This window comes from Thunnus thynnus, chromosome 14 (assembly GCF_963924715.1).
Source record: "Thunnus thynnus chromosome 14, fThuThy2.1, whole genome shotgun sequence".
Lineage (NCBI taxonomy): Eukaryota > Metazoa > Chordata > Actinopteri > Scombriformes > Scombridae > Thunnus > Thunnus thynnus.
The window spans coordinates 29,720,447-29,747,010 of NC_089530.1; the positions used below are offsets into that span (position 1 = coordinate 29,720,447).

At 41.1% G+C, this 26,564-nt stretch overlaps 1 protein-coding gene across 2 annotated transcripts; it reads left to right on the top strand.

Moving 5' to 3' along the window:
• The first annotated feature begins 1,669 nt into the window (after positions 1–1,669).
• Positions 1,670–26,547, top strand: ppp2r5d (protein phosphatase 2, regulatory subunit B', delta). 2 transcript variants are annotated; one of them, XM_067610871.1, is made up of 17 exons: positions 1,670–1,826; positions 5,524–5,616; positions 8,575–8,752; positions 10,766–10,965; positions 13,358–13,468; positions 13,904–13,996; positions 14,084–14,214; positions 14,386–14,445; positions 14,546–14,654; positions 14,956–15,009; positions 15,256–15,426; positions 16,099–16,226; positions 18,142–18,243; positions 19,567–19,651; positions 20,614–20,661; positions 20,763–20,873; positions 21,732–26,547. In XM_067610871.1, the coding sequence occupies exons 1-17, from the start codon at positions 1,800–1,802 to the stop codon at positions 21,867–21,869; spliced, it is 1,839 nt and encodes a 612-aa protein (XP_067466972.1). In that variant the 5' UTR covers positions 1,670–1,799; the 3' UTR covers positions 21,870–26,547. The 2 variants fall into 2 exon arrangements, with proteins under 2 accessions (XP_067466972.1, XP_067466973.1); XM_067610872.1 differs by having other exon boundaries at positions 1,671–1,826; positions 19,567–19,639.
• Positions 26,548–26,564: the final 17 nt, after the last annotated feature.

Below are 26,564 nucleotides of genomic sequence, written 5' to 3' on the forward strand. Positions count from 1 at the left end.
TTTAATTTATGTATATTTATAATTATTAAATTCTCAGTGAACTTGACTGTTTCACTGATGTCATTTTAGACAATAAAGTTTATTGTTAAACTGCCTCCATTATGCATCTTTGTCTCAAGTGTTTGATAACCACATTTGAGGGAACATTGCAACAAATATGTAAATATTCTGTATATATAGATTATTGGCCGATATATCAATATCAGAATTTTTGACTCCCTAATATAGTCCAGTATCGGTTGGTCTCTAATTATCATCAATAGACAAAAAACACCAAAAACATTTTAATCTCATTAGTGTCTTCCAGAGCTTTTAACAGCATCTCATAGTCTTCATCAGTGGATTTACTCAGCTGTCTCTGTGTCAAATTGTTTCAACACTCATGAAATAAAACCTTTTTTTTCTCTGTGTTGTCTCTCATATTTCTTTTATTGTTTTTTTTATTGTGATCGGTGTCTTCCCATTGGTTCCTTTTTAACAATATACTGTATTTATTGATTTCCAATAAATCAATAAGAGACGGACACATAATGAAATCCACAAGAAAGAAGGAGAAAAAAACCCCACAACAAACTAAATAAGAACAAACAAACCAAAAACACAAAACATCAGCTCAGCTTCATATAATTCACAACATTATAAGTTTTATGCTTCTTATTGTCATTTATTCTGTCATTGATGCTACTTTATACTTCCACTCCACTGCATTTCAGAGGGAAATATTGTACTTTCTACTCCACTACATTTATTTGACAGCTTTAGTTACTTTTCAGATGAAGATTTGACACAATGGATAATATAACAAGCTTTTAAAATACAACACATTGTTAAAGATGAAACCAGTGGTTTCCAATCTTTTTGTCTTTTGACGTCTTACAAAAAGCAGTGTGTAGTCGGGGTCACATTTCACATGTCTATGAGTTGTTAACAGCTCCACCAAATAGTGATTTTTCCCTCTAAACTTCTCACATGCTTTAATTTCAATAAATGTTCAAATGATCCAATATTTCAGCAAAAATCAAAGATTAGAGAAAAAGTCCAAAAACTGAAAACAGATTTGTGTATCAGAACTTTGTTTTTTCTTCTTTCCTCTCCCATTAATCATCTCACCACCCCTCAGATTTATCTGCTGACCCTTTGGAGGGGCCCGACCCCTAGGTTGGGAACCACTGGACTAAACTAGCTAACTGTATATAAAGTAGTGTAAACTAGCTCCACCTCCAGCAGCTACAACAGTAACATGCTGCTCTAACACTGATGCTTCACTATTAATAATCTAATGATGTCATATATAATAATATATCAGTCAGAGGGACCAAACCACTGCTTTTACTGCAATACTTTAACTACATCAAGCTCATAATACTCATGTACTTTTACTGTAGTAGTTTTTCATGCAGGACTCTTACTTGTAATGGAGTATTTGTACATTGCTGTATTGGTACTTTTACTGCAGTAAAGGATCTAAGTACTTCTTCCACCTCTGTGACATTAGCAGCAGTTTAAGATGCTATTTTCTGTGCTCAGACAGGTTCCAGCATCATCAGGTTGGAGGTGTTGTGTTGCTGGGGAAGACTCAAGTCCTGCCTCACCCTCATAACCAAACTCACAGCCGGCCAATCAGAAAAATGCCTCCATGCGTCGCTAGGCAGATGTTACATGTTAACAGCCAATGGGGTTGCCCGGACCGGGAGCGGGCGCTGGGAGCAGAGACAGACCGAGTGACAGCGTCTGAGTCCCGGGGACGAACATCACGGAACCTCCGTGAATAAAAAAAAGAACCCTGCAACACAGTCAAGATGCCGAACAAAACTAAGAAGGAGAAGGTGAGTCGGCGGCTACATGACAGACTCATGAACTGTTTTACACTGTAATATAGCAGAGTGACATTGAAGCAGCCGTTAGACTTTAGACGTTATATTTTACCGAGTAGCGGCTTGCTTACATGCTAAGGCCGCGCTAGCAGTGGATGTCTAAGCTAACAGCTAACAGACTTATAAACCTGCCTCCTGGTTTTATCAGTATCAGCTGGTTAGACACAGCATTTAGCCAGTATTGGTAATTAATGTCAGCAGTGTTGTCCGGGTGTTAAAACAGCGATGTGAGATGTGAGCTCGCTGCCCGGGAGCATCGTCGCTAACTGGCTGCTGCTGCTGCTGCTGCTGGAGCTCCGGGGAGGAACCGCTGCCTCCTCCCGTAAATTATTCATCTTGTAGAAAAACAGGTTGAGCTTAAATATAAATGTGGCTGTGCTGATTGTGCTCGCTGTGACTCATTCATGCCTTCATGAAACTGAAATATGTGATGCTAAACCGGCTGCAGGTTAGCTTTTAGCTGCTGGTTTTATCATGTGTAACCATCTGATGACCGGACACAGCATCATGGGAGCGGATTGTTTTTATGTTGTGCAGGTGTTAAATCACAGTAATATGTCTGTCAGTGTGTGTGTTGTTAACAGTAATATCAGTCAGTGTGTGTGTTATTAACAGTAATATCAGTCAGTGTGTGTGTTATAAACAGTAATATGTCAGTCAGTGTGTGTGTTATTAACAGTAATATCAGTCAGTGTGTGTGTTATTAACAGTAATATCAGTCAGTGTGTGTGTTATTAACAGTAATATGTCAGTCAGTGTGTGTGTTGTTAACAGTAATATGTCAGTCAGTGTGTGTGTGTGTTATTAACAGTAATATCAGTCAGTGTGTGTGTTGTTAACAGTAATATGTCAGTCAGTGTGTGTGTTATTAACAGTAATATCAGTCAGTGTGTGTGTGTTGTTAACAGTAATATGTCAGTCAGTGTGTGTGTTATTAACAGTAATATCAGTCAGTGCGTGTGTGTTGTTAACAGTAATATGTCAGTCAGTGTGTGTGTTGTTAACAGTAATATGTCAGTCAGTGTGTGTGTGTTGTTAACAGTAATATGTCAGTCAGTGTGTGTGTTGTTAACAGTAATATGTCAGTCAGTGTGTGTGTTATTAACAGTAATATCAGTCAGTGTGTGTGTTGTTAACAGTAATATGTCAGTCAGTGTGTGTGTTATTAACAGTAATATCAGTCAGTGTGTGTGTTGTTAACAGTAATATGTCAGTCAGTGTGTGTGTTGTTAACAGTAATATGTCAGTCAGTGTGTGTGTGTTGTTAACAGTAATATGTCAGTCAGTGTGTGTGTTATTAACAGTAATATCAGTCAGTGTGTGTGTTGTTAACAGTAATATGTCAGTCAGTGTGTGTGTTATTAACAGTAATATCAGTCAGTGTGTGTGTGTTGTTAACAGTAATATGTCAGTCAGTGTGTGTGTGTTGTTAACAGTAATATGTCAGTCAGTGTGTGTGTTATTAACAGTAATATGTCAGTCAGTGTGTGTGTATTATTAACAGTAATATCAGTCAGTGTGTGTGTTGTTAACAGTAATATGTCAGTCAGTGTGTGTGTTATTAACAGTAATATCAGTCAGTGTGTGTGTGTTGTTAACAGTAATATGTCAGTCAGTGTGTGTGTGTTGTTAACAGTAATATGTCAGTCAGTGTGTGTGTTATTAACAGTAATATGTCAGTCAGTGTGTGTGTTGTTAACAGTAATATGTCAGTCAGTGTGTGTGTTGTTAACAGTAATATGTCAGTCAGTGTGTGTGTGACGTGTGATTGAAGGTGTCAGTGATCATCAGACTGTGACAGCGTTTATATCAGTGGAGCTTAAAGGCTTCATGGGAACAAGTTGATTTCATGTATTTGTTGTGTTCATGTCACACGGCTCCACAACAACATGAGTCATCAACACTTATATTTCCTGTAGCAGAGATGAACCGCTGTCTACTGTTCACACCACAGCAATCACACAGTGAACTGTTTCATCATGATAATCAGCAAAGTTTCCTGAGATCCGACTGTTAGTTCTAAAATATAGTTTAATAAGTTCTGGATTTGATTCACTCAGCAGTCTGTGTGTTGCAGCTTTATGGACTCTGCATAAGAAATAACATCAAAAACACTTTTACACTGATATTCATTTTTAAAGGCAGAGTTATACTGGGTTCTTCCAGACCAGACCAGTACACCTTCCATACACCAGCAGCAGAGGACGACAACATTACGACTGAACACCTGAAGCTGCTGTTGTTGGTAAAGTCCAGATCAGCCTGCTGTGTTCACGCTGTCCTCTGAAAACAAACGTTATCACCATAACGACGGTGATGGAAGTGGTCGGCGGTACTGTTACCGCCCAGATGTTTCACCGCGGTACATCTGTACCGTTAAAACATAGATAAACAATAGAAATAGATGTTCTGTCAATTCCAGCTGCTCAACAAACAAACAAACAAACATTACTTACAAGTGACATGAGAAAAAAGATCAGACACAATCATTTACTATCGGCTGAGAAAAGCTGTTATTTCTCACCTTCACATCGTCTCATTATTCTTTCTCTGTTCTTGACCGCTGACCAATGAACAGCGTCAACAATCACCCGTAACCATGGAAACAGTATGTTGTCAAAAATAATCCCAACTCAAGGTCCGTTTACCAGCTTCTCCAGAGCTCTCAGTGTCACCTCATGGTCTGTATCAGTGAATGGATACTGCTCAGTTGCCATGGAGATGGTCCACCGCTGTTGTCATGTGACCAATGCTAACTGAGCTATCTGCGTCCTCTGATGAAGACTGTGAGCTGCAGCTGAAAGCTCTGGAAAAGCTCAGGAGGTGACGACGGCAGTGACGACCGGGAACATGTAGAGCTGCAACTAAATATTGATTTCATTATCGATTCATCTGCCAATTATTATTATTATTATTATAAAAAACAGTCCAAAACCAAAAATAATTCAAATAAAGTGTATCTATAGTTTTTACTTTTACTGTAAGATAAGTCCAAGAAAAATAGCAAATTCTCACATTTTAGAAATGAAAAATATTTTGGTATTTTTGCTTGAAACAACGAATCAGTTATGAAATTGATCATCTAACGGTTTGTTGACGTCTCTCTACTCACTGTGTAATACAGGCAGAACCATCCAAAATATTATTTAGACATTAAGAAATAGATAATAAGCAAAGATTGTTTTGTCAGACATGTTGTTTGTTTATCATGGACAATAAATAATTGATTTATTAATAGTCGATGGACAGGAAATAAACCAGCAGCTATTTTGATCATCGTTAAAGGGATTTTTTTTAAAAAGCAAAAATGCAAAATAAAAACAACCTTTCATGATGAGACCAAACAATGAATCAACAGAATAATAATCAATAAGGAAAATAAAGCGTATGTCTTGGACAGTTTGATGAAACAGGTTTTTATTTCTTAAAGGATCCAAACATCTGAACTCAGCTTTTGTTCTGACAAACATCAGAAGTAACTTTGATTTTTACAGTAAAAAAAACTACAGAAAAAGTTGATGAAATCTTTTCAGGGGCAGATTTGATGGAGTGTGTTTACCTGAGCATCCTGAAGTATCAATTCTTTAAATCTGCATAAAGTCACAGCTGGTTTATGGTTTTATTACATGTTTTTTCTCTCTGCAAACAGGAAACAACCAAATCTGCCAAAAGCAGCACGAAGAACAGTAACAGCAGCGGCGGCGGCGGCGGGAAAGATGCTGCCGCCGACAATTCAGACGAGGTGAGTCTGTCTGATCTTTAATTAATATTCACATGTACACATGAGGACTGGCACTTTATCTGAAGTTAACATGAGGTGATCATTTCCTTTTATCCATTCATCTCATTATTTTCACTAATAGAAAAATGTTGATCAGCGTTTCCCAAAGACGACGTCATCAAATGTCTTGTTTATTCCACAAAGATCTTCAGTTTACTGTCACAGAGACTAAAGAAACCAGAAAATATTCACATTTAACACGCTGCAATCAGAGAATTTTGACTTTTTTTCTTTTCTCTACAAATCGAGCAAGTTTCCTCTGAAATTAGTCTTTTTTATTACAATTATTCTTTCTAATATGAAAAAATGAAAGAACAAGCATATAAATATACATATAGTAGGATGAGATCTGTGATCTAACTCTAGTTACAAGAGGTGGAGGGTGGGGATGGACTTCACAATATAAAGATGGACTCATTTATATTTTGACATTTTGTGTTTGATGGTAAAAAGCTTCCAGTCTGGCAGCTCTGTGTGTTTCTATCAAAAGAGACAACAAGAGACTTAAAAACATTTAACCTTAAAGCAGGTGAAAGGTTTGAAGGTTGGATGTATCTGAAGCAACTTCAGATACGTTTTAGAGACACATTATAGGATCATGTTCATATATGTTGTTGTTGTTATGTTGTTCTGAGACAGACTCGTCAGTGAAACGGTGCTCTGTGTTTCCTACTAACTCATGACGGAGCTGCGTGTCACATGTGTGAGTTAACGTCTGCGGGGCAAACAGCTCACACTGCTGCTGCTGTTCACAGAGACTCTGGCAGCAGACAGCACGGCCACGAGACCGCCGGCCGCCACAGCTCAGGGTCACAAAGCTTCTGATAGTCAATAGTCCATCAATCATTATGAAACACAGTGGACGTTTTTCCATTTTCCATTCCAGTACATTAAAAATGTAAACAGCAGACTTCAGACTTACTGGTGCTATATAAAATAATACATACACCAATAGTGTTACAAGTTCTGTCACCACTCAGATGCCTCTCAGCTGCTCTCTGCTGCTCTCTGCTGCTCTCAGCTGCTCTCTGCTGCTCTCAGCTGCTCTCAGCTGCTCTCTGCTGCTCTCTGCTGCTCTCTGCTGCTCTCTGCTGCTCTCTGCTGCTCTCAGCTACTCTCAGCTGCTCTCTGCTGCTCTCAGCTGCTCTCTGCTGCTCTCAGCTGCTCTCTGCTGCTCTCAGCTGCTCTCTGCTGCTCTCAGCTGCTCTCTGCTGCTCTCTGCTGCTCTCTGCTGCTCTCAGCTGCTCTCTGCTGCTCTCAGCTGCTCTCAGCTGCTCTCTGCTGCTCTCAGCTGCTCTCTGCTGCTCTCAGCTACTCTCTGCTGCTCTCTGCTGCTCTCTGCTGCTCTCAGCTGCTCTCAGCTGCTCTCTGCTGCTCTCAGCTGCTCTCAGCTACTCTCTGCTGCTCTCTGCTACTCTCAGCTGCTCTCAGCTGCTCGCTGCTGTTCTCTGCTGCTCTCAGCTGCTCTCAGCTGCTCTCTGCTGCTCTCAGCTGCTCTCAGCTGCTCTCTGCTGCTCTCAGCTGCTCTCTGCTGCTCTCTGCTGCTCTCTGCTGCTCTCAGCTGCTCTCTGCTGCTCTCAGCTGCTCTCAGCTGCTCACTGCTTCTGATCAGAAAACACACCTGTAACTCATCTCATTAAACAGTAAGAGGCTCCACCTGGTGGTGCAACCAGGTACTACAGCACATCTACACAACATCACCTTGTTCCTTGTCTTCTGCATTATCAGTTAATATAATTAAATCAGTTAAGTTATTAATGACAGTTAATCCGTAATCAATTAATCATTGACATCCTACCTGCAACTAACGATTCATCTGACAGCTATTTTCTGAATTAATTGATAATCGTTTAGTCCATGAAATGTTCAAAAATGGCACAAAAGTTTTGCACTCCGGGAACTATTTTAACAATCAATTAATCAAACAGTCAATCAATCAGTCACTCATCAGTCATTCATCAGTCACTCATCAGTTGTTCATCAGTTGTTCATCAGTCATAAAAGCTTCTTAAATGTGACAGTAAACTGAACATCTTTGGCTTGTGGACAAAACAAGATATTTGAGGACGTCGTCTTGGGTTTTAGGATGCAGTTATTCACATTTTTCACCATTTTTGTACATTTTATGGACCACACAACTAACAATTAATCAATAAAATAATCGACAGCTTAATCCATAATGAAACTATTCATAAGTTGCAGCCTCACTTAAGCATTTTTCATCTCTTTCCTGTAAATAAAGCGCATCAAACACATTTCTACATCAGTCTGTGACAACAGTTTAAACATGAAGGTCTGATCAGTTATTAATGATGCAGTTCACATCCATAATGTTTCTAAACAGGCAAAAAGTTAAGTTTCACATAAAAACATTCTCACAGTTTTCTGCTGTTTTATAAACTAAGTGATGAATCATTAATGAGAATAATGGACTCTGAGGCCTTCAGGTTCTGTTGGTCAGCAGGGAGCTTCATGCATGTCGGCTGCTGCAGATGTGCTGCAGATGTGCTGCAGATGTGCTGCAGGGTTTGCATGACTGCAAGCTGAAAATAGCTGTTATTGCCAGATGTTCAGCCAGCTGACCTGCAGCATCCAGAGGTTCCTGCTCAATACAACCAGAGCTCCAGGACAGTAAAGCAGACTGCTGCTGCAGCTCTGAGCTGAAGCTGATCAATGTGTTTCTTAAACATACTTTTTCCATGTAACTGTAAGATTTTTTTATTTCTCTTTGGTGACCAAATTCCACTTTTTTTGTACATGTTTATGTATTTCTTTCCTTTTTTCCTTCATTTCTTTCATTTATTCTGTTACATAACTGAAGCTTGACAAACTTATTCAGATGCTCTGAAATGAAGCTGTCCTAACAGTCAAACCTGTGTGTGTGTGTGTGTGTCTGTGTGTCTGTGTGTGTGTGGTCAGTCTCAGCAGCAGCAGAGTGGCAGTAAGCGTCCCAGTAACAGCACGCCGCCTCCCACTCAGCTCAACAAGATCAAATACTCTGGAGGTCCTCAGCTGGTGAAGAAAGAGCGACGCCAGAGCTCGTCCCGCTTCAGCCTGACCAGGAACAGAGAGCTGCAGAAACTACCTGCTCTCAAAGGTAACCTAGAACTAACCTTCACCTAACCTAAACCTAACCCTGACCAGGGTTAGTCTGGAGTGTTTCCCATCACTGTGTCCTCTGTGGTTCAGCAGTCTGGTTTCCATCCAGGACTGTTTAGTGAATATTAACAGTAAACAGTTGACTGATTCTGCTGTCGACTGCAGTAAAGCAGACACAAAAGAAGACGCAGCGACCAGAGAGACAGTCAGAGCTGAAGCCATGGAAACGTGACATCACATCCTGCTGATGGAGAGCGTGATGACATCACAGCTTCCTGCTGCTGGCGGCGTTTTGATAGCAGCTCTGTGTCAGTTATACAGACACGTCCTGAACGCCGCCCAGAGAAACGTCCGCCGCCATGTTTGGTGTCTCCAGTGGTGGCGGAAGCTTCAGGGACGTTTAAGTCACGTGTTTCCTGTATGACATCATTTATTCACTAAATCCGCTACACTTTTTTTTTCTTGTTTTTTTGCCAAATTGCGACTTTTTTTCCCCCCAGTGTTTCCATTCATGTTTTTTTATGACACAGTTTGTGTGTCTCAGCTCCGTTATAGAAGGATTTTATTCAGAACAAGCTGCTGAATCTCCTCCAGCTTCCCAAATCAACATGATTTCTACACGAAGCATTTCAGACGTTTGTTTCTGAGTCTGAAGAAGCGCAAACAGAAAGTCGCCGCCTGTAGCAGCGTTATGGGTAACTGTACAGAGATCAACATCCCGACCCGAGTCAACGCATCGCCGTGGTTACTGAATCCACTCAAAAGTGAACCACAAATGAAAAGTGAATTGATTTATTCGCTGCCCGCTGTTAGCGACACACGTGACTGAATTATACGCTCTGTGATTGGATGTTTCTTGCTGAAATGCACCCTGGGAGTCGTAGTTGACTCCTTGACAACTGATTGTCACTGTGTGGTGTGAACAAACAGCAGAAGAAGAGCTGAGCCCCGCCCAGTCCGCCTGATTGACAGCTGTGTGTGTGTGTGTGTGTGTGTGTGTGTGTGCGTGTGTGCGTGTGTGCGGTGCAGACAGAGCTGGTTACCATGGTGATGTCGGTGTTTCAGGTGTGACTCAGCAGGCAGGTTGTCTGCATTCTGACCTCGTGTTTGTAATAAACATGATTTTAATGTGATTATTGATCATTTTGTTGTTTATAATCTGACGTTCCAGATGTTTTGGTTGAGTTGATCAGCAGCGTCAGGTTGTTAAACTGGAACCTGTGATGAGGTTGACGGTGTGTTTATCACGGCTCCTTCTTCTTCCCAGTTCTTCAGTTTATTCCTAAAATAAAAGAATCAGAGGTTTATTGAGATCCACTCTTCTTCTGTGGTTTTTTACTAGAGCCAGATCAACATATCAGCTGATTTCAGCTCATTGCAGATATATCAGTATCGGTGTCATACATCATTTAATAAAGCAACGTAAAGAGAAAAAAATTCAAAAATTCAAGTTGTGATTACTGAAATGATGATGCTGGTCAGATGCCTTCCATATAAAGTATAATATATACAAAAAAAACACAAAAAACAGAAGATAAATCCACCTGAGAGGAAAGACAAATGTGCAGATTTATAAAACTGCTAAATCGGCTGATATGGAAGAACAGAGACTAGTTATTAACATTTGTGCAGATAAGAACGATGTAGAATATAAGTAAGAAGAAGAAGAATGAAACACATTGAAGCTATGAGCTGGTGGCGTTCAGTGAACAGCTGTATGATTTATATAGTTTATAAAATAGAAATAATGCAGATAGTTGGTCACACTTTTAAAAAAACAACTTAAAGGGAACTTCATCAGAAATGTTTATGTTATGAGTTGTGGAGAAAGAAGATTAATATTAAAGAGGGAATTTGATGCTAAAAAGACTGTAAATGTGTCAGATATTCAATAACTCAGACTGCTGAAGCTGAATAGAAGCTTCACACAGACTTTTAAATGCATTTTTCATATGAGCATCTGAAAAATCATGAAGCTGTCCTTTAAATATCAGTATTGATGTCCTCTCAGATGCTCCTCCGGTGGACCGTGAGGAGCTGTTCGTGCAGAAGCTGCGTCAGTGCTGCGTTCTGTTCGACTTCGTCAGCGACCCGCTCAGTGACCTCAAGTACAAAGAGGTGAAGAGAGCCGGACTCAACGAGATGGTCGAGTACATCACGCACAACAGCGACGTGGTGACCGAGTGTATCTACCCAGAGGCCGTCATCATGGTGAGAAAACACACACACACACACACACACACACACACACACTGGCCTCACGGTATCTCACACTTCACTTCTGCTTTACGCACACACCTGCGACCCAAACTGTGCAAATCTCAGCAGTTTACGCTGTCTTAGAAAACAGCTACAATCAACAAGACATGAGAGCAAAACTAAAATGAACTTAACACACACATATCTGAGGACACAATCTACATACAACCACTGCATCTCCTTATTAGAGGGAGGAGGAATGGAAAATACAATCAGGCTACTTTTTAACACCAACACAACAAACTAAATACAATTGTTAAATATTACCGAACTGCTGGAGGGAGTGTGGTGAACCTTATGCCACTTTGCCCATCATTACATACACAGAATATACAGAAAGAAACAATAATACTACCTTAAATTGTACTATTTATTTGAATACAGACTTTGTGCTGTTAGGCAACACAGTAGACCAAATACACAATGAAAATGATAAATATTTGTGAAGGATATTGAGTATAACAGCACTGAAACAGATAATAAGAAACTGGCTCTAAAAAACATGTCCTCTGACACAGTTCAACAAATATATCAGATAAAATACTTCATTTATAAAATCAGGGGGAATTAGAAACTATTTGAAAAAAGATGGTCCAATGAATGAACCATCAAATGAACAATGAATTGAAGCTGTTGGTTTGTTGTTCAGACATTTTAAGGCTGATGGTCACCTAGCGGAGCACTACATGTACCTTACTTTGAGTAAGGACTTGTAATTTCTTTCTTTTTCCCTCCTTCTTCCTCATTTTGTTCTGTTTTTGTCTTTACTTTTGTCTCAGCTCTTTGATGCTGTTTGTTTTGTCTTGGATTTATTTTTCCTCCCCTTCTTTTCTTTCTTCCTCTTCTAAAGAAGAAGGCGGGAAATTCTGACAGAAGAATAAACTCTGGATTTATGGAAAACTTCAAGTAGATTCTCAAATATGAAATGGGATCAAAGACGTTTTTCTATTCATTCAGAATTACTACAACATTGTAATAATCAAAGTCAGTACTGTAAAATTAGCATTATTTATTTATTTATTTATTATTTTAATTTATTGTATAATTTATTGTATGATGTATCACTGGGTGATACACCCGCACACATTATTTATGTATATCATTTAAAAAATGTATTGTCACCATTAGATGGGCTATATAACATAAGTAAAATGTATGAAAACAACAAACCTAACAACACATAACTGCAGTGACTAATGTGCTGTCAAAACAGCAAACTGTCAAACGAATCAATATTTGTATTATAACGATGTGCCACATGACTCATTATTGAAACTTGTAATGTGAAAATAAACTTCTCTGCAGCTCTACGGAGCTTTTCAGCCTCTTCTGTCATCAGTTTCCTGATAAACCTGCTTAGACGGAGAGTTTTTCTCTGGTGGAGACCAAACTAGAGTTAAAAGGAGAGACCAGATTAGACTCACGTCCAGTGGATTTAATAAGCTGATAATTTGTCGGATGTTGTGTTTTCAGCTTGTTGCGTTTCCCTAAAAGTGACCAAAAATCATTAATAAATCTTCAACAAGTAGTTTTAGTTTCCTAACATCAACCAAAGCTGAACCACAGAGGCGTCCGATCAGAAAACGCTCTTATGAGTTGTTTTACCTGTTGTGTGTTACATGTCAGCGTGAGAATTAGAGTTTCCTATTCAATTAGTAACCAACTATTTTGATAACTAATTAATTGTTTTGAGTAATTTTTTCCCAAATTCTCTGATTCAGCTTCTTAAATGTGAATATTTTCTGGTTTCTTTAGTCTCTATGACAGTAAACTGAAGATCTTTGAGTACAACAAAACATTCGAGGACGTCGTCTTGGTCTTTAGGATGCAGTGATCGATATTTTTCACCATTTTCTGACATTTTATAAACCAAACAATTAAGCCATTAATGGAGAGTATAATTGATAATGAAAATAATCATTATTTGCAGCCCTAATGTGAATTGAAAATATGATAATAAGGACCAAGGATAGAATCCTGAGGAACCCCACGAGTTATTACTGACACTGTTCATGTTCTGTGTCTGCTGGATGTGGAAGAAGGCATCTGTTTGATAACATGTTAGCGACAACTGCTACAAAACTTATGTTGTCATCATGTTCTGGTCAAAATACATGAGGCCAAAAATCAATGAGTAATGAATAATATAACCCTAAATCAAGTCTGAACCCTCAAACTGCTCTTTGAAGAAACAATGTTCAAGCTCTCACAACTAATTAGTCCTCACAAAGCAGGTGAACTGACGCACTGAAAGGCAGCAGTTTGTAATGACTGTGTGTGTGTGTGTGTGTGTGTGTGTGTGTGTGTGTGTGTGTGTGTGTGTGTGTGTGTGTGTGTGTGTTAGTTTTCAGTGAACTTGTTCCGGACTCTTCCTCCGTCCTCCAACCCGACCGGAGCCGAGTTCGACCCCGAGGAGGATGAACCGACGCTGGAAGCTGCCTGGCCCCACCTGCAGGTATGATGTCAGCAGGAACCTTTATAGAGGATCAGACAACACCGTATGTTTCTCACAGTGCCGTAAATTCTTGCTGTGCTTTGGCCAAGAGACCAACAACACTACAAGTATCACACAGTAAGAGAGCAAATAAGAGAGTATTGATGAGGGTAGTACTATTGATAACATCCTAGTTTAGTTGTGTAGGGCTTGCTTTTGGACATCATGTCCAGTTTAACTAAGTGAACTCTGAAGAGAAGGTGAATTATAAATGTGTAACTCAAACTGTTGGACTTTGAACAGTTTCTCAGATATTATTCTCCTCAGCAGCTGCACTGTTTGAATTTAAAGCTGCAGACTCGTCTCTCCTCGTGGTTCATGGTCTGACACGTTCCTGTGTAATCATCACGTGTAGTCGTGTTAACCAACACGTCTGCTGTGTGTTCGTGTCCTCAGCTGGTTTACGAGTTCTTCCTTCGGTTCCTGGAGTCTCCAGACTTCCAGCCCAACGTCGCCAAAAAATACATCGACCAAAAGTTTGTAATGTCGGTAAGATCAGATCTGTGAGATTTAAAGATGTTGAGATGTTGTGATGTTTACGTTCCGCTGGAACTCTGACTGAGACTCTGTGTGAAGCTGCTGGAGCTGTTTGACAGCGAAGATCCCCGAGAGAGAGACTTCCTGAAGACCATCCTGCACCGGATCTACGGCAAGTTCCTCGGCCTCCGAGCCTACATCCGCCGCCAGATCAACAACATCTTCTACAGGTCAGAACCAGCAGAACCACAAACACATGTTGAACCAGCAGAACATTAAACATAGAGAACCAGCAGAACCACAGACACATGTAGAACCAGCAGAGTGAGCAGCACTGGGACAGCAGCTGCACTTTCTATCCAGTGCTCCCAGTCAGTCAAACTGGTGTCGTTGTTTTACAGATTTATTTATGAGACAGAACATCACAACGGCATCGCTGAGCTGCTGGAGATCCTGGGGAGGTAACACACACACACACACACACACACACACACACACACACACACACACACACACTCTTCCATCTCTTCCTGTGTAATATTGTTTGATTCTCTCCGTCAGTATAATCAACGGCTTCGCTCTCCCGCTGAAAGAAGAACACAAGATGTTTCTGATCAGAGTCCTTCTGCCGCTTCATAAAGTCAAGTCTCTCAGCGTCTACCACCCACAGGTCAGAGGTCAACCGACTCACTTCTGTTTAAAAGTCTCGAGTCAGTCTAATCTAATTAATTTTTTTCTCATTTTAATTTTTCCATTTTCATAGAAAAGATTAAAAAATATTCCAGAAACATAATTATACATTGATCTAACGAATGAAAAATACAATTTTAGAACGTTAAATTCAATTTTAAAATCTGCTTTGATTGAATTTTTTTTTAAATATGTAAAACTGAACAGATAAACGTTAAACATGCCGCAGTGAACCAGATGTTATGTGTTGTTGGTCTGATCGTCTCTCCGTCCGTCTGCAGCTGGCCTACTGTGTGGTTCAGTTCCTGGAGAAGGACAGCAGTCTGACAGAGCCGGTGAGTCTGCTGAGACATCCCATCTGTTTCCATGACAACGCTGCAAAAGCTCTACTGCTGCTGCTGGCGATGGGCAGTGTTTCCATAGTAACGTACAGGGTGGACACATGAACACCCGTACAGTACAATGTACTGTGATGCTGAAACTCTTGTTTTAAATCCTACAGAAGGAGAAACATTTATTATTTACTGTTTGAGTGTTTTTAACCTGAACTCCGGCTCTGCTGCGACCTTTGACCCCTGCAGGTGATCATGGGGCTGCTGAAGTTCTGGCCCAAGACTCACAGTCCGAAGGAGGTGATGTTCCTGAACGAGCTGGAGGAGATCCTGGACGTCATCGAGCCGTCGGAGTTTGTTAAAGTCCAGGAGCCGCTTTTCAGACAGCTCGCCAAGTGTGTGTCCAGCCCCCACTTCCAGGTACCAGGAACCAGAACCAGGACTTGACCCTGAATTAGAACCTAAATCAGAACTTTCCGATCCATTTGTTGCTGTTGTTAGTTTGCGATAAATGTCACCAGGAGAATAAAACTGATTGGTGGCATCCTGGTGGAGCAGTGGTTTAAGGTGCTGACCGGGACATCTGGTCTATGTCGTCACCCGTCTCTCTCACCTCATTTCCTTTCAAATATGTTTTATTATGAGAATTTTTATACAATATAAAGTCAAGATAAAATCACCACTATGGTTCTACGGCCATACATGCACTAAATAAAATAAATTAGTGTGAGATTAAAAAATTAAATACATTTAGAAAAAATAATTGCCTCCCAAAAATCATTTCCTGTCAGTTTTACTGCTGACTTCCTGATAACGACATAAAATATCTTCAAAAACTCCACAAAATAAATGATTTAAAGACAAAAAACAACCCAGGAACAGTTTTTAGTGCTGCTTGTTTTCACTGAATAACTGTAACATGACGTGTGGATGTTTGCATTCATCCTCAGAGGGACTCCTCCGCCCAAACAAATAGATCCCTGTTGCTAAGCAACATGAGTGCTGAGACGACTGAGACAACACTGCAGCAGATAGCCGTGTGATTATATTATAACCTGATGATGATGATGACGATGATGTCACTGTGTGCAGGTGGCAGAGAGAGCTCTGTATTACTGGAACAACGAGTACATCATGAGTCTGATCAGCGACAACGCCGCCAAGATCCTCCCCATCATGTTTCCCGCCCTCTACAAGAACTCCAAGAGCCACTGGAACAAGTAACACACACACACACACACACACACACACACAAACACACACACACACACCAACGCAGTCTGCAGTCTGTGTGTGATGTAATAATTCCTGCTAGCTGTGGGTGGAAACACAGATACTCATCAATACAGGATCAATACTCTACATGCAGAGCCAGAGTTTGATACCCTCACTGATGCTCTGAGTCATATAAACACACACACACACACACACACACACACACACACACACACACACACACACACACACACACACACACACAGTGGATGCTGCATAACTACAACTACAAACAGTGATTTTATTTCTCTGTTAAACATTAAACAAATGATGTATAAGATGTTAACGAGTGAGCCATGCTAGCTGTTTCCAGTCTTTATGCTAAGCTAAGCTAACCAGCTGAACTATTTATGCTAAGCTAAACTAACCAGCTGAACTCTTTATGCTAAGCTAAGCTATCCAGCTGAACTCTATATGTTAAGCTAAGCTAACCAGCTGAACTCTGTATGCTAAACTAAGCTAACCAGCCGAACTCTGTATGCTAAGCTAAGCTAACCAGCCGAACTCTGTATGCTAAACTAAGCTAACCAGCTGAACTCTGTATGCTAAGCTAAGCTAACCAGCTGAACTCTGTATGCTAAACTAAGCTAACCAGCTGAACTCTGTATGCTAAGCTAAGCTAACCAGCTGAACTCTGTACGCAGAGTTTCTCTTCAGACGTTTCACAGAGATGCTCAGACACACTTTAACTGAGGAACTGCTGACATCACAGAAGGGGCGGGGCTTAACCCTGTTGCCATGGGTGACACTATGTTTCACCATGAAATCAGCTTTATCCATTTATTCATTAATGTATTTATTTATTGCAGTTGGTAATTATGTAATGTACTCTATAAATATACAGCAGATATTCCAGGTTGTGGCTGAAACAATTAATCCATTGATCAATCTACAGAAAATTCATCGGCAGCTATTTTGATCAATTAATTGTTTCAGACATTTGACAAATAATTAACAATAATTTTCATTATTGATTATTTTGTCTATGAAATGTCAGGATATAGAGAAAAACGGCCTCTAAAACTTCTTAGAGCTCAAAGTGACGTCTTCAAATGTTTTGAAGATTTTCAGTTTACTGTCATGAAGAAAAGCTTCTGAAACCACTAAATATTTCACATTTTTTCTTAATAAACGGCTAAAACGATTATTCAGTTATCAAAGTAGTTGACGATTCATTTTCGTTTAATCAATTAATCGATTAATCGTTGCAGCTCGACTGGTTCCATCTGAAATGTGACCTTTTGATGCTTTTGTTTGTCATATATGATAATAAACTGAATGTTTTTGAATGTCACTTTTTTATGACGGACGTTTTTCACTTATTTGTGTCATTTTAAAGACAAAATGATTAATCCAGAAAATAATAGTCAGATTAACCGATAATGAAAATAACTGTTAGTTGCAGCTCTGGTACTGGGATTGGTCGGTGAGCCGATTAGATGTTAATGAACTCGACTGTCGTCTAGATATGATCTTAAAAGTGAGTTATTGTATTTTTGTAAAGCTCGTTACCTGCAGCAGCCGACTGACGAGCTGCTGCGAGACGTGAAACGTTCATTGAATCACAAACGTTCTGTTTAGTTTGAGAGTCTCTCCTGACTCGACCAACTTTCAGCCTGAGGATGTTTTGTGAAAACGACTCCTGAACTAAATATTACTCCCCATGTGACTGAGAATAACCGCAACCTTTCGCTGGTCACATGACCCCTTTAATGTCTGCAGTCACTGTGACTGAAGTAGGAAGACGCTCTGTCATCATGTGACTGACGGACTGTTTAAAAACTCCTCCAGTTTTCAGTTTAAATTTAAAATGTGACATCAGACTGAGGTGATCTTCCTCCTCCTCCTCTTCCTCCTCAGGACGATCCACGGTCTGATCTACAACGCTCTGAAGCTCTTCATGGAGATGAACCAGAAGCTGTTTGATGACTGCACACAGCAGTACAAGGCTGAGAAACAAAAGTAACACACACACACACACACACACACACACACACACACACACATACTGCGTCTCCTGACCCCCGACCTGAAAACTCAGACCACGTCTACATGAAGCTGGCTAAATTCTGAAACACTGTCTTCATGCGTCACAGCTCGTTTCTGCAAATACCTTCACCCACATTAAAACGCCAAAATAAGGTCATTCTCCCCCTACTGAGCATGTGCAGAGGGCAGACGAGCAGCCACAGAAAACCAGTGAAGAAGAAACGGTATAATGTTTCTGTTTCCATGGCGGCTTCCTGACATTTAGTTTATTGCAGCAGATTGAGCAGAGAAAGGTGGTCGATAACTACGTTTTCCTCTGAGCAAGATGTCAGAGAAGCCAATAAAGAGAACAACACTCACATGAAGCGTCCGTCATTGTTGTTGTTGTTGTTGTTGTTGTTGTTGTTGTTGTTGTGTTTCTTCTTCCTCTTCCCATGAAACGCCGCGCTACTGCCACCATCTGTTCTGTCAGTGACATGACAGCGTTTCTATAAAGCTCTGTTTCCCTGTGTGCACTACAGCGTTTTCACATTTACACACTCTGGAGGCCATTTTGGAAAAGCTCCGTTTTCAGGGAGAAAAACGCCATTTTAGCCTGAACGGAGGGTCAAAACAGAGACAAGATGTGTTTACCAATTTAGCCGGCTTCAGCCCCCTTTACACCCGGCATTAAAATGTGTTTTGGGTGATCGGATAGTGTTGGACCACATGAAATTACAGGTGCGAATGCACCCAAGATGCATTGAGAACGGATTGTGATCCGATCAGCCAAACCGCCTCCAGAGGTGCTCAGGGACGCATTGAGACCACATTGAACACAAGTGTAAATGCAATTATGTTGTCAATCCACATACAACAACTACGTGAGCGGAAATACATAATCGTGTGCGACTGTTCCAAACCAGCGAGGTAGCAGCCATTAGCTAGTTAGCGAGCTAAGCTACTAGCAACAAAGCAGCAACAAAGCTACAGATATTCAAGACACTCCATCCAATACTGCTCTATGGATGGCTTCCTTCTTTTTTGTTGTTGTTGTTGTTGTTTTGTTGTTTTGGACCCGTGCAATACGAGAAGCATTTTAATGTAAGATGTAAAGGGACTCTTATTGTGGATGTGGTCCAAGTCTTACCTCAAACAGTCCTTACAGTCTGAAATGTCCTCACAAAGATAGAAGTACAAGCACTAACTCACACAGATCCAGAAAATATGGAGGTTTAGGTTTTGTGACACAATCAAAGTTTTACAACAATCAGTTTTGGACGAACAGAAAATGTTTGTGTTTGTTTCTGTCTGTAGAGAAAAATATAAGCTGAAGGAGAGAGAGGAGATCTGGCACAAGATAGAAGAGCTGGCCAGACAGAACCCACAGGTACACTCACCTGTATGTACTCACCTGTATGTACTCACCTGTATGTACTCACCTGTATGTACTCACCTGTACACTCACCTGTATGTACTCACCTGTACACTCACTGGATGTACTCACCTGTATGTACTCACCTGTATGTACTCACCTGTACACTCACCTGTATGTACTCACCTGTACACTCACCTGTACACTCACCTGTATGTACTCACCTGTACACTCACTTGTATGTACTCACCTGTACACTCACCTGAACACTCACCTGTACACTCACCTGTATGTACTCACCTGTACACTCACCTGTATGTACTCACCTGTATGTACTCACCTGTACACTCACCTGTATGTACTCACCTGTACACTCACCTGTACACTCACCTGTATGTACTCACCTGTATGTACTCACCTGTACACTCACCCGTATGCACTCACCTGTACACTCACCTGTATGTACTCACCTGTATGTACTCACCTGTACACTCACCTGTATGTACTCACCTGTACACTCACCTGTATGTACTCACCTGTACACTCACCCGTATGCACTCACCTGTACACTCACCTGTATGTACTCACCTGTATGTACTCACCTGTACACTCACCTGTATGTACTCACCTGTACACTCACCTGTATGTACTCACCTGTACACTCACCTGTACACTCACCTGTACACTCACCTGTATGTACTCACCTGTATGTACTCACCTGTACACTCACCTGTATGTACTCACCTGTACACTCACCTGTACACTCACCTGTACACTCACCTGTATGTACTCACCTGTACACTCACCTGTATGTACTCACCTGTACACTCACCTGTACACTCACCTGTATGTACTCACCTGTACACTCACCTGTATGTACTCACCTGTACACTCACCTGAACACTCACCTGTATGTACTCACCTGTCTCCCCACTTGTGAATTTTTTAATCTCTCCGACTCCTTTTTAATTAATTGTGTCTCCTTTCAGAGTAATAAGCTCCACCCCCTCCGCCCCGGACTCCACCCACAGGAAGAGGTCAGCTTCCTCTCAGTTTTTCTTCTCTTAATCAATAACTTGTCATCGTTCTATTTGATGGATGTGATTAATGTGCTGTATTGTTCCTGGTGTGTGTGAAGTACATGCTGTACAGTGACAGCTCTGTGGCCGTGTACTCGATGGAAACAGAGACTCCGACAGCTGAAGACATCCAGCTGCTGAAGAAGACGGTGGAGACTGAAGCCTCGCAGGTGAACTTTCTGTCCAAACTGAACTGCGAGAAGCAGCATCACCATATATCAGAAACTAAACTACACTCTCTGTTTGGCTTTTATTCAAGTAAATTTAAGATTATTTATTCATATCTCACACTGCTTCTTTTCTGTTTTAGCTCGTTTTATCTTCAGTTTTATTTTGCTCTTTTTAAACTCTAAACTAAAACTAAGTTTTGTCCTTCTTTTCTGTTTTATATTTTATATAAAGCACATTGAATTGTGTTTATGTTGAAAGATGATACAAGTAGTTACTGTTTGGCAAAATCAAAACCAGCATCTGACGTCTGTTTCACTATATTGAAAATTAAAATGACAGCGAAACGTCTAATTTCTGTGAAAACAGTGTTCTGGCCTCGTGTTGCTGCTCAGACTGCGGTTTCTGTACTTTGGTTTGATAATCTGTGAACACATTTAATCTGTCACACAACTACACATCTGAAACATAAAGCTAGCCGTGGCTCGCAGCTAGCAGCTCTGCTCTCAGACTAAATGGACTCATTGTCAAGTAATATTTAATTATTCCACAGAACTGAACGAGGCAGCAGCTGAATAAAAAGCGAAGGTCGTAGTTAGACAAGCAGTAACCGATCTCTCTATCACAGAGCAGAAAGCTGAAAGAACATGTTTGTATATTGAATATTCTTCCCGTTCAGAAGGCAGAGAGCAGTTTGTGTCAGTGATCAAATAATCAGTTACACAGTTCATCAGCCGACTTTCAGCTCAGCTTCACAGCTCTGATTGCGTTGGTGTGACGGTGACAGCAGGATTATCAGCCCGGCTGATCATCTGGTTCGTAGTTTCAGAGGCTTCATGATGTTTTCTCTGTCTGTTCAGGGTCTGAAGGATCTGAAGAAGGACAAAGTCCTGATGAGGAGGAAGTCGGAGCTGCCGCAGGACGTCTACACCATCAAAGCTCTGGAGGCGCACAAGAGAGCTGAGGAGTACCTGACAGCCAATCAGGAGGCTCTCTGACCGGGGGAGGCAATCCCCGCTGAGCCTGACTCCGCCCCCCTCCTGTCCGTCTCTCTGGGGAGGAAGTTAAAGTTGTCGTGGAGAAACTGGTCCGGGGTCAGATCAGGACGGAGCTGATGCTGCGTCCCGTCATGAAAACCTTCTCACCTCTGACCCCTGGTGGCCGATAACAAGTAGGACACTCTGTAGAGCTCCGTCTGTCCCGCTGGTGTTCAAACTGTGATGAATGAATCCGCTTCATGTTGCACTAACACCTCTAACACCTTCATCTCCGCTTCAAACACCTGCCGCAGCTTGTCTCCGAGTGTCGAACACTGAACGCAGCGTCAGGCACAAAGACACGAGGTCCCTGAACGCATCACCTGTCGGCCTTTTCCACCACAGAAACTCAACCGCCTGTAACTCCACGTGTAGCCGATGTTTCCGCTGTTCTCCGCCTGCGTTAGCGGCGAGCTCCTGCAAACAAAACTACAGTCTCCAGGTTGTTTTTGTAGAGACGTCCGTCCACACAGAGAGACACCTGAACAACAGAGAAACTGCTAAATATAGTAAAAATCTTTACAAAACAAAACATTTACACTCTGGAAACCTTCTTGGAAAAGCTCAGTTTTATGGGAGAAAAACACAGTTTCAGTCTGCACAGAGGACTGAGAGAGAGAAAAAGATGCGTTTAGTGTCTGAATTTAGAAAAACGCATCTTTTTGCAGTTTGTTGTTGGAAACAGCTCGTCTGCACAGTGTGTGTTTAGATAAACGCTGCAAGAAAGTTTGTTTCAGTGTACAGACGAGATTCTGAATGTCTGACGTGTGTTTTGCTGCTATTAGTCCGACTGTGTGCTCAGTGTTGGAGAGAAGTTTAACCACAGTTCCCAGTAAACCCAGACACACCATCGCATTCTGTTAAACTGCTGCTGGTACATGACACATAAAAGTCTGACATTTAACTCGATGAACCTGCAGAAACCCTGAAATACAAAAAGAAAATTAAAATCAGCTTTAGTCCAACAAACAGACATTTTAATATCGTGTCTCTGAAGCGTTTTAGTTTGTAAAGAACGTTGAACCAAAGTCTCTCAGTTCCGTAAAGTTCAGCTCACAGGTCGTTAAGTTCCTGCGGTGAAAAACAGCGACAACATCTCACCTGTGTCCCGTTACACCTGAACGCAGCACTGATGAGTTCACTGACTCGCTGTTACAGACCTGACCTGACCAATCATCTCTCAGCCTGGATCTGTGGCGGTCTGAAGCAGCTTTAGACGGACTGATGATGATGATGATGATGATGATGATGATGGTGAGGAGGAGGAGGAGGAGACACAGTGAATGTAGACGTCCAATCAGCATCCAGCAGAACCGGGAGGACTGAAAGTTTCCAGCAGCAGGAGCAGCTTCCTGCTGTCTGTCTGTCCGTCGCCGACGGCGCCGTTACGACACCTCGTCGTCCAATCAGATTTTAAACCAATCAGGGACGTCGTTTGCATGAGAAACAAACACCGGTTCAGTGTTGTTATTTTGTCGACTGAAAGCACTAAAAAAAAACCTTCGACCTGAATGTTGATGTTCCGTCTGTACGACGAACCGTAGGACGAGTAGAGATGTAGCTGTCACTCATCAGGTCAAAGGTCAAACACACAACTCCTCCATGAGAGGTTCAGGAGCTCTGGAAGAAAACATTATGCAACGTAGAAGCTTCAGAATCCAGACAGATCACATCCATCCACACCGACTGGCTGCTTCTTTAACGTTTCCAGTCAGACGTGACGTGTTTCGACCGGCTGCTGTTGAACGTGTGATTAAAGATAAACTGAGCAGAATCCTGACTTTAGTCTCCAGTTTGGCTCAAACAAACACGGGATCCTACATTTCCCATAATGCAGCTGGATAGCCTCCCTGCAGGTGAACAGCCATGTCTGTCAAACTCCTGTTTTCCATCTTCAGTTTGCAACGCAGACTCCCCCTGATGACATCACTGTGACATCATCAGGCTACAGAAGGCGGTCGCTGCGTCCCAGATTAATACTACAACTAAATACGACACTAAAGTAGAATTTATGAACTTTTGTCTCTTGGAATTTATGTTTTCACCGTTTTCTAAAGGGAATCTTTAGAGATACAGAACATCTTTCTGTTTTCTGAACAGTATTTAGTTTTTAGTAGTGGAGTAAAAGTACTCGGTTACTGACGGTCCACTGACAGAACTCCTGAAGCCGCCACAGACTGTGAACCTGCTCTGGGACGCAGCGATCAATAAATCATATTAATGTTCTCACAGCTGAGGAGGAACAATAAGCAGTAAAGTGATGGAGTGTAAAACTCATCACCTGCTCTGCTGTTTCCTGTAGACTCACCTGTAAATGAACGCAGTCGTCAGGAACAGTGAACAGATCAGGACTGAGATGATCCTGCTGCAGGTCTGAGTCGGTGTGGATGAACAGAGTCGCTGCCGACCTGTCCGGCTGCTGAACCAAACTAACTGACATTTACCATCATTTTAGTATTTTAAAAAACAGTTTCTGACTTTATTTTAGCACCTGATGATGCAGAAAACACGTCAGAGGACGGGAGGCGTGAACAAACCCGTCTCAGAAGAACCAGATAAACAGGAAGTTTAAACAATCTGCACGATGCAGCTGATGGTTCGAAATCAGAAACCGCCAGTAAAACAAGTTTCTGAATGATGGAAAAGTTGAATCAGATGATTTGAGCTGCAGTTTAAACTCCATCCTGTCTGTTCTTCTTCTGCTCCCCGCACACTCAGATTCCCATGATCCTCTGCTGTCGGTTCTGTTTACAAGAGCGTCGGATTTGTTTTGTTTTGTGTCACAAAAAAAGTTTGTAGCATAAAGAGAAAATATAGAAGAGAGAATCGTTTCAGAATGAATCTGCTGCGTTTAGTGAAAGAAATGTGAGAATTTACATCAGAGTCGCTCCTAAAGTCCAGTTTTGTGTATTTAAGTGGATCAAACAATAAATGTCAAAGTGCGTTTTTACTCAGAAAACTCGATGTTCAAGCGTAATTCTTCACAAGGGGAACATTTGATGAATATTCATGTATTTCCAGACAAAAAAAGTAGAATTATTTTAAAGAGAAACTCATGATAAAAGTCACTAAAGTGGATTTTTCCTGAGTTTTGTGGCCTTTTTTTAGACCTGATGTGTAATTCTGACAAACATCTGTAATCTCTTTTTTTAAAGAAACAGCTGTCTGCTCTGAAAGTTTTTTTGTGGCACAAAAAGTTCTCAAAGAGTCCAGAAACAAACATTTTGATGAAAAAGTGACAGTTAGTTCCATAAAGTGTTGTGAGCACATGAAGAAAATCATCAAATGAAAACTGCAACGAGTAAATAATTATTTCATCTCCGTCTGTCGTCTCCTATTTTCTTTTAATTAACGAAGCTTCTCTTTAACAAAATAATTTACTTCCTGCGACCTTTAACCTCGCCTGCGCTCGCCGCTCCACTTCACCTGTTGTTGTATTTTTGTGTTCTCGAAGCGCCTAAGCAATATTCTTTAAAGTGAAACGGTCTCCGTGCGCAGAAACAATCCAGAAGATGAAACAAAATATATGAAAAGAAAAATATGTCTTTATTCTTCAGACGGTTCTGCCTGCAGTTATTGTTGTACTGTATATTGTCACGTATATCGACTAATGGCCACGCCCCATCCTCTAGGCCACGCCCCTCGTTTAGACCACTCCCTCTTTAGACCACGCCCCTCTTCCCTCAACAATCTTTTTAATTATTTCGTTCTCGTCAGCTGGTTTTTTGTTGCAGTCGTTGCTTGTTGCACGTGGTCTTCTACTCGCTGTCATGTGACCATTCCAAAGGCGGGATAGCCCCGCCCCCCCATCGCTCGCTGCTGGACAAAATGGCCGCCAAACCTCTACGAGCTGTAAGACATTTAAACAGCTGAAAACTAACAAACCTGAACTCTGACAGAGCTGAATCCTGAATATGTTTAATGTTGGATTTTATATTAACGTAATTAATAAGATATTAATAAGAGCAGCGGTGAGACGTTCATGTTCCTCTCAGGCTGAGCAGATGTTTCACCTGCGAATGTTTCTGATGAACGACGTCAGCGACTCTCAGTTCTACAGTTTGGATCGACATGAAACTCTCCTGTTCAAGTAGCCAGACAGAAGCTTAACGAACCCCCGACTGCTAACGAAGGCGGGAGAGCTGCTCACGTCTCAGTGTGCTACCAACAGGAAGAGGAAACATCTGAAATCTTTATCTTCTATTTTAGTGTCATTTTATGTCTCGAGAATGAAGATCTGATCGGAGCAGATTTCAGTCTGGAATGTGCACAAACTGTTCGGCTGCTGAACCAAACCCGACGAAACAAATGTCTTAATTATAACATTTAAAGTCCTCAAATTCCCAAACTGTCACTGAACATTTTACTAAATTTAGGAATTTGCAAGGAGCTCAAAAAGAAAAAAAAGAAGTGTGATGTTTTTTGTCTTTTTTTGTCCAGCAGCGAGACTCGATAGACGACACAAATACGAAACATTTAAAAAATAAACTCTAAAATCTGAACGCTGCTTCCCGTCATCCTGTACATATGTTGTACTTTAATTAGAGTATTACATAGTATGAAAGTCCAATTTTGTACAGATGTTCATGTATGTACAGAACAAAATAAAAAGAAATAAAGTGGACATGTTTGACAATTATAGAGTTTCTGTGTTTT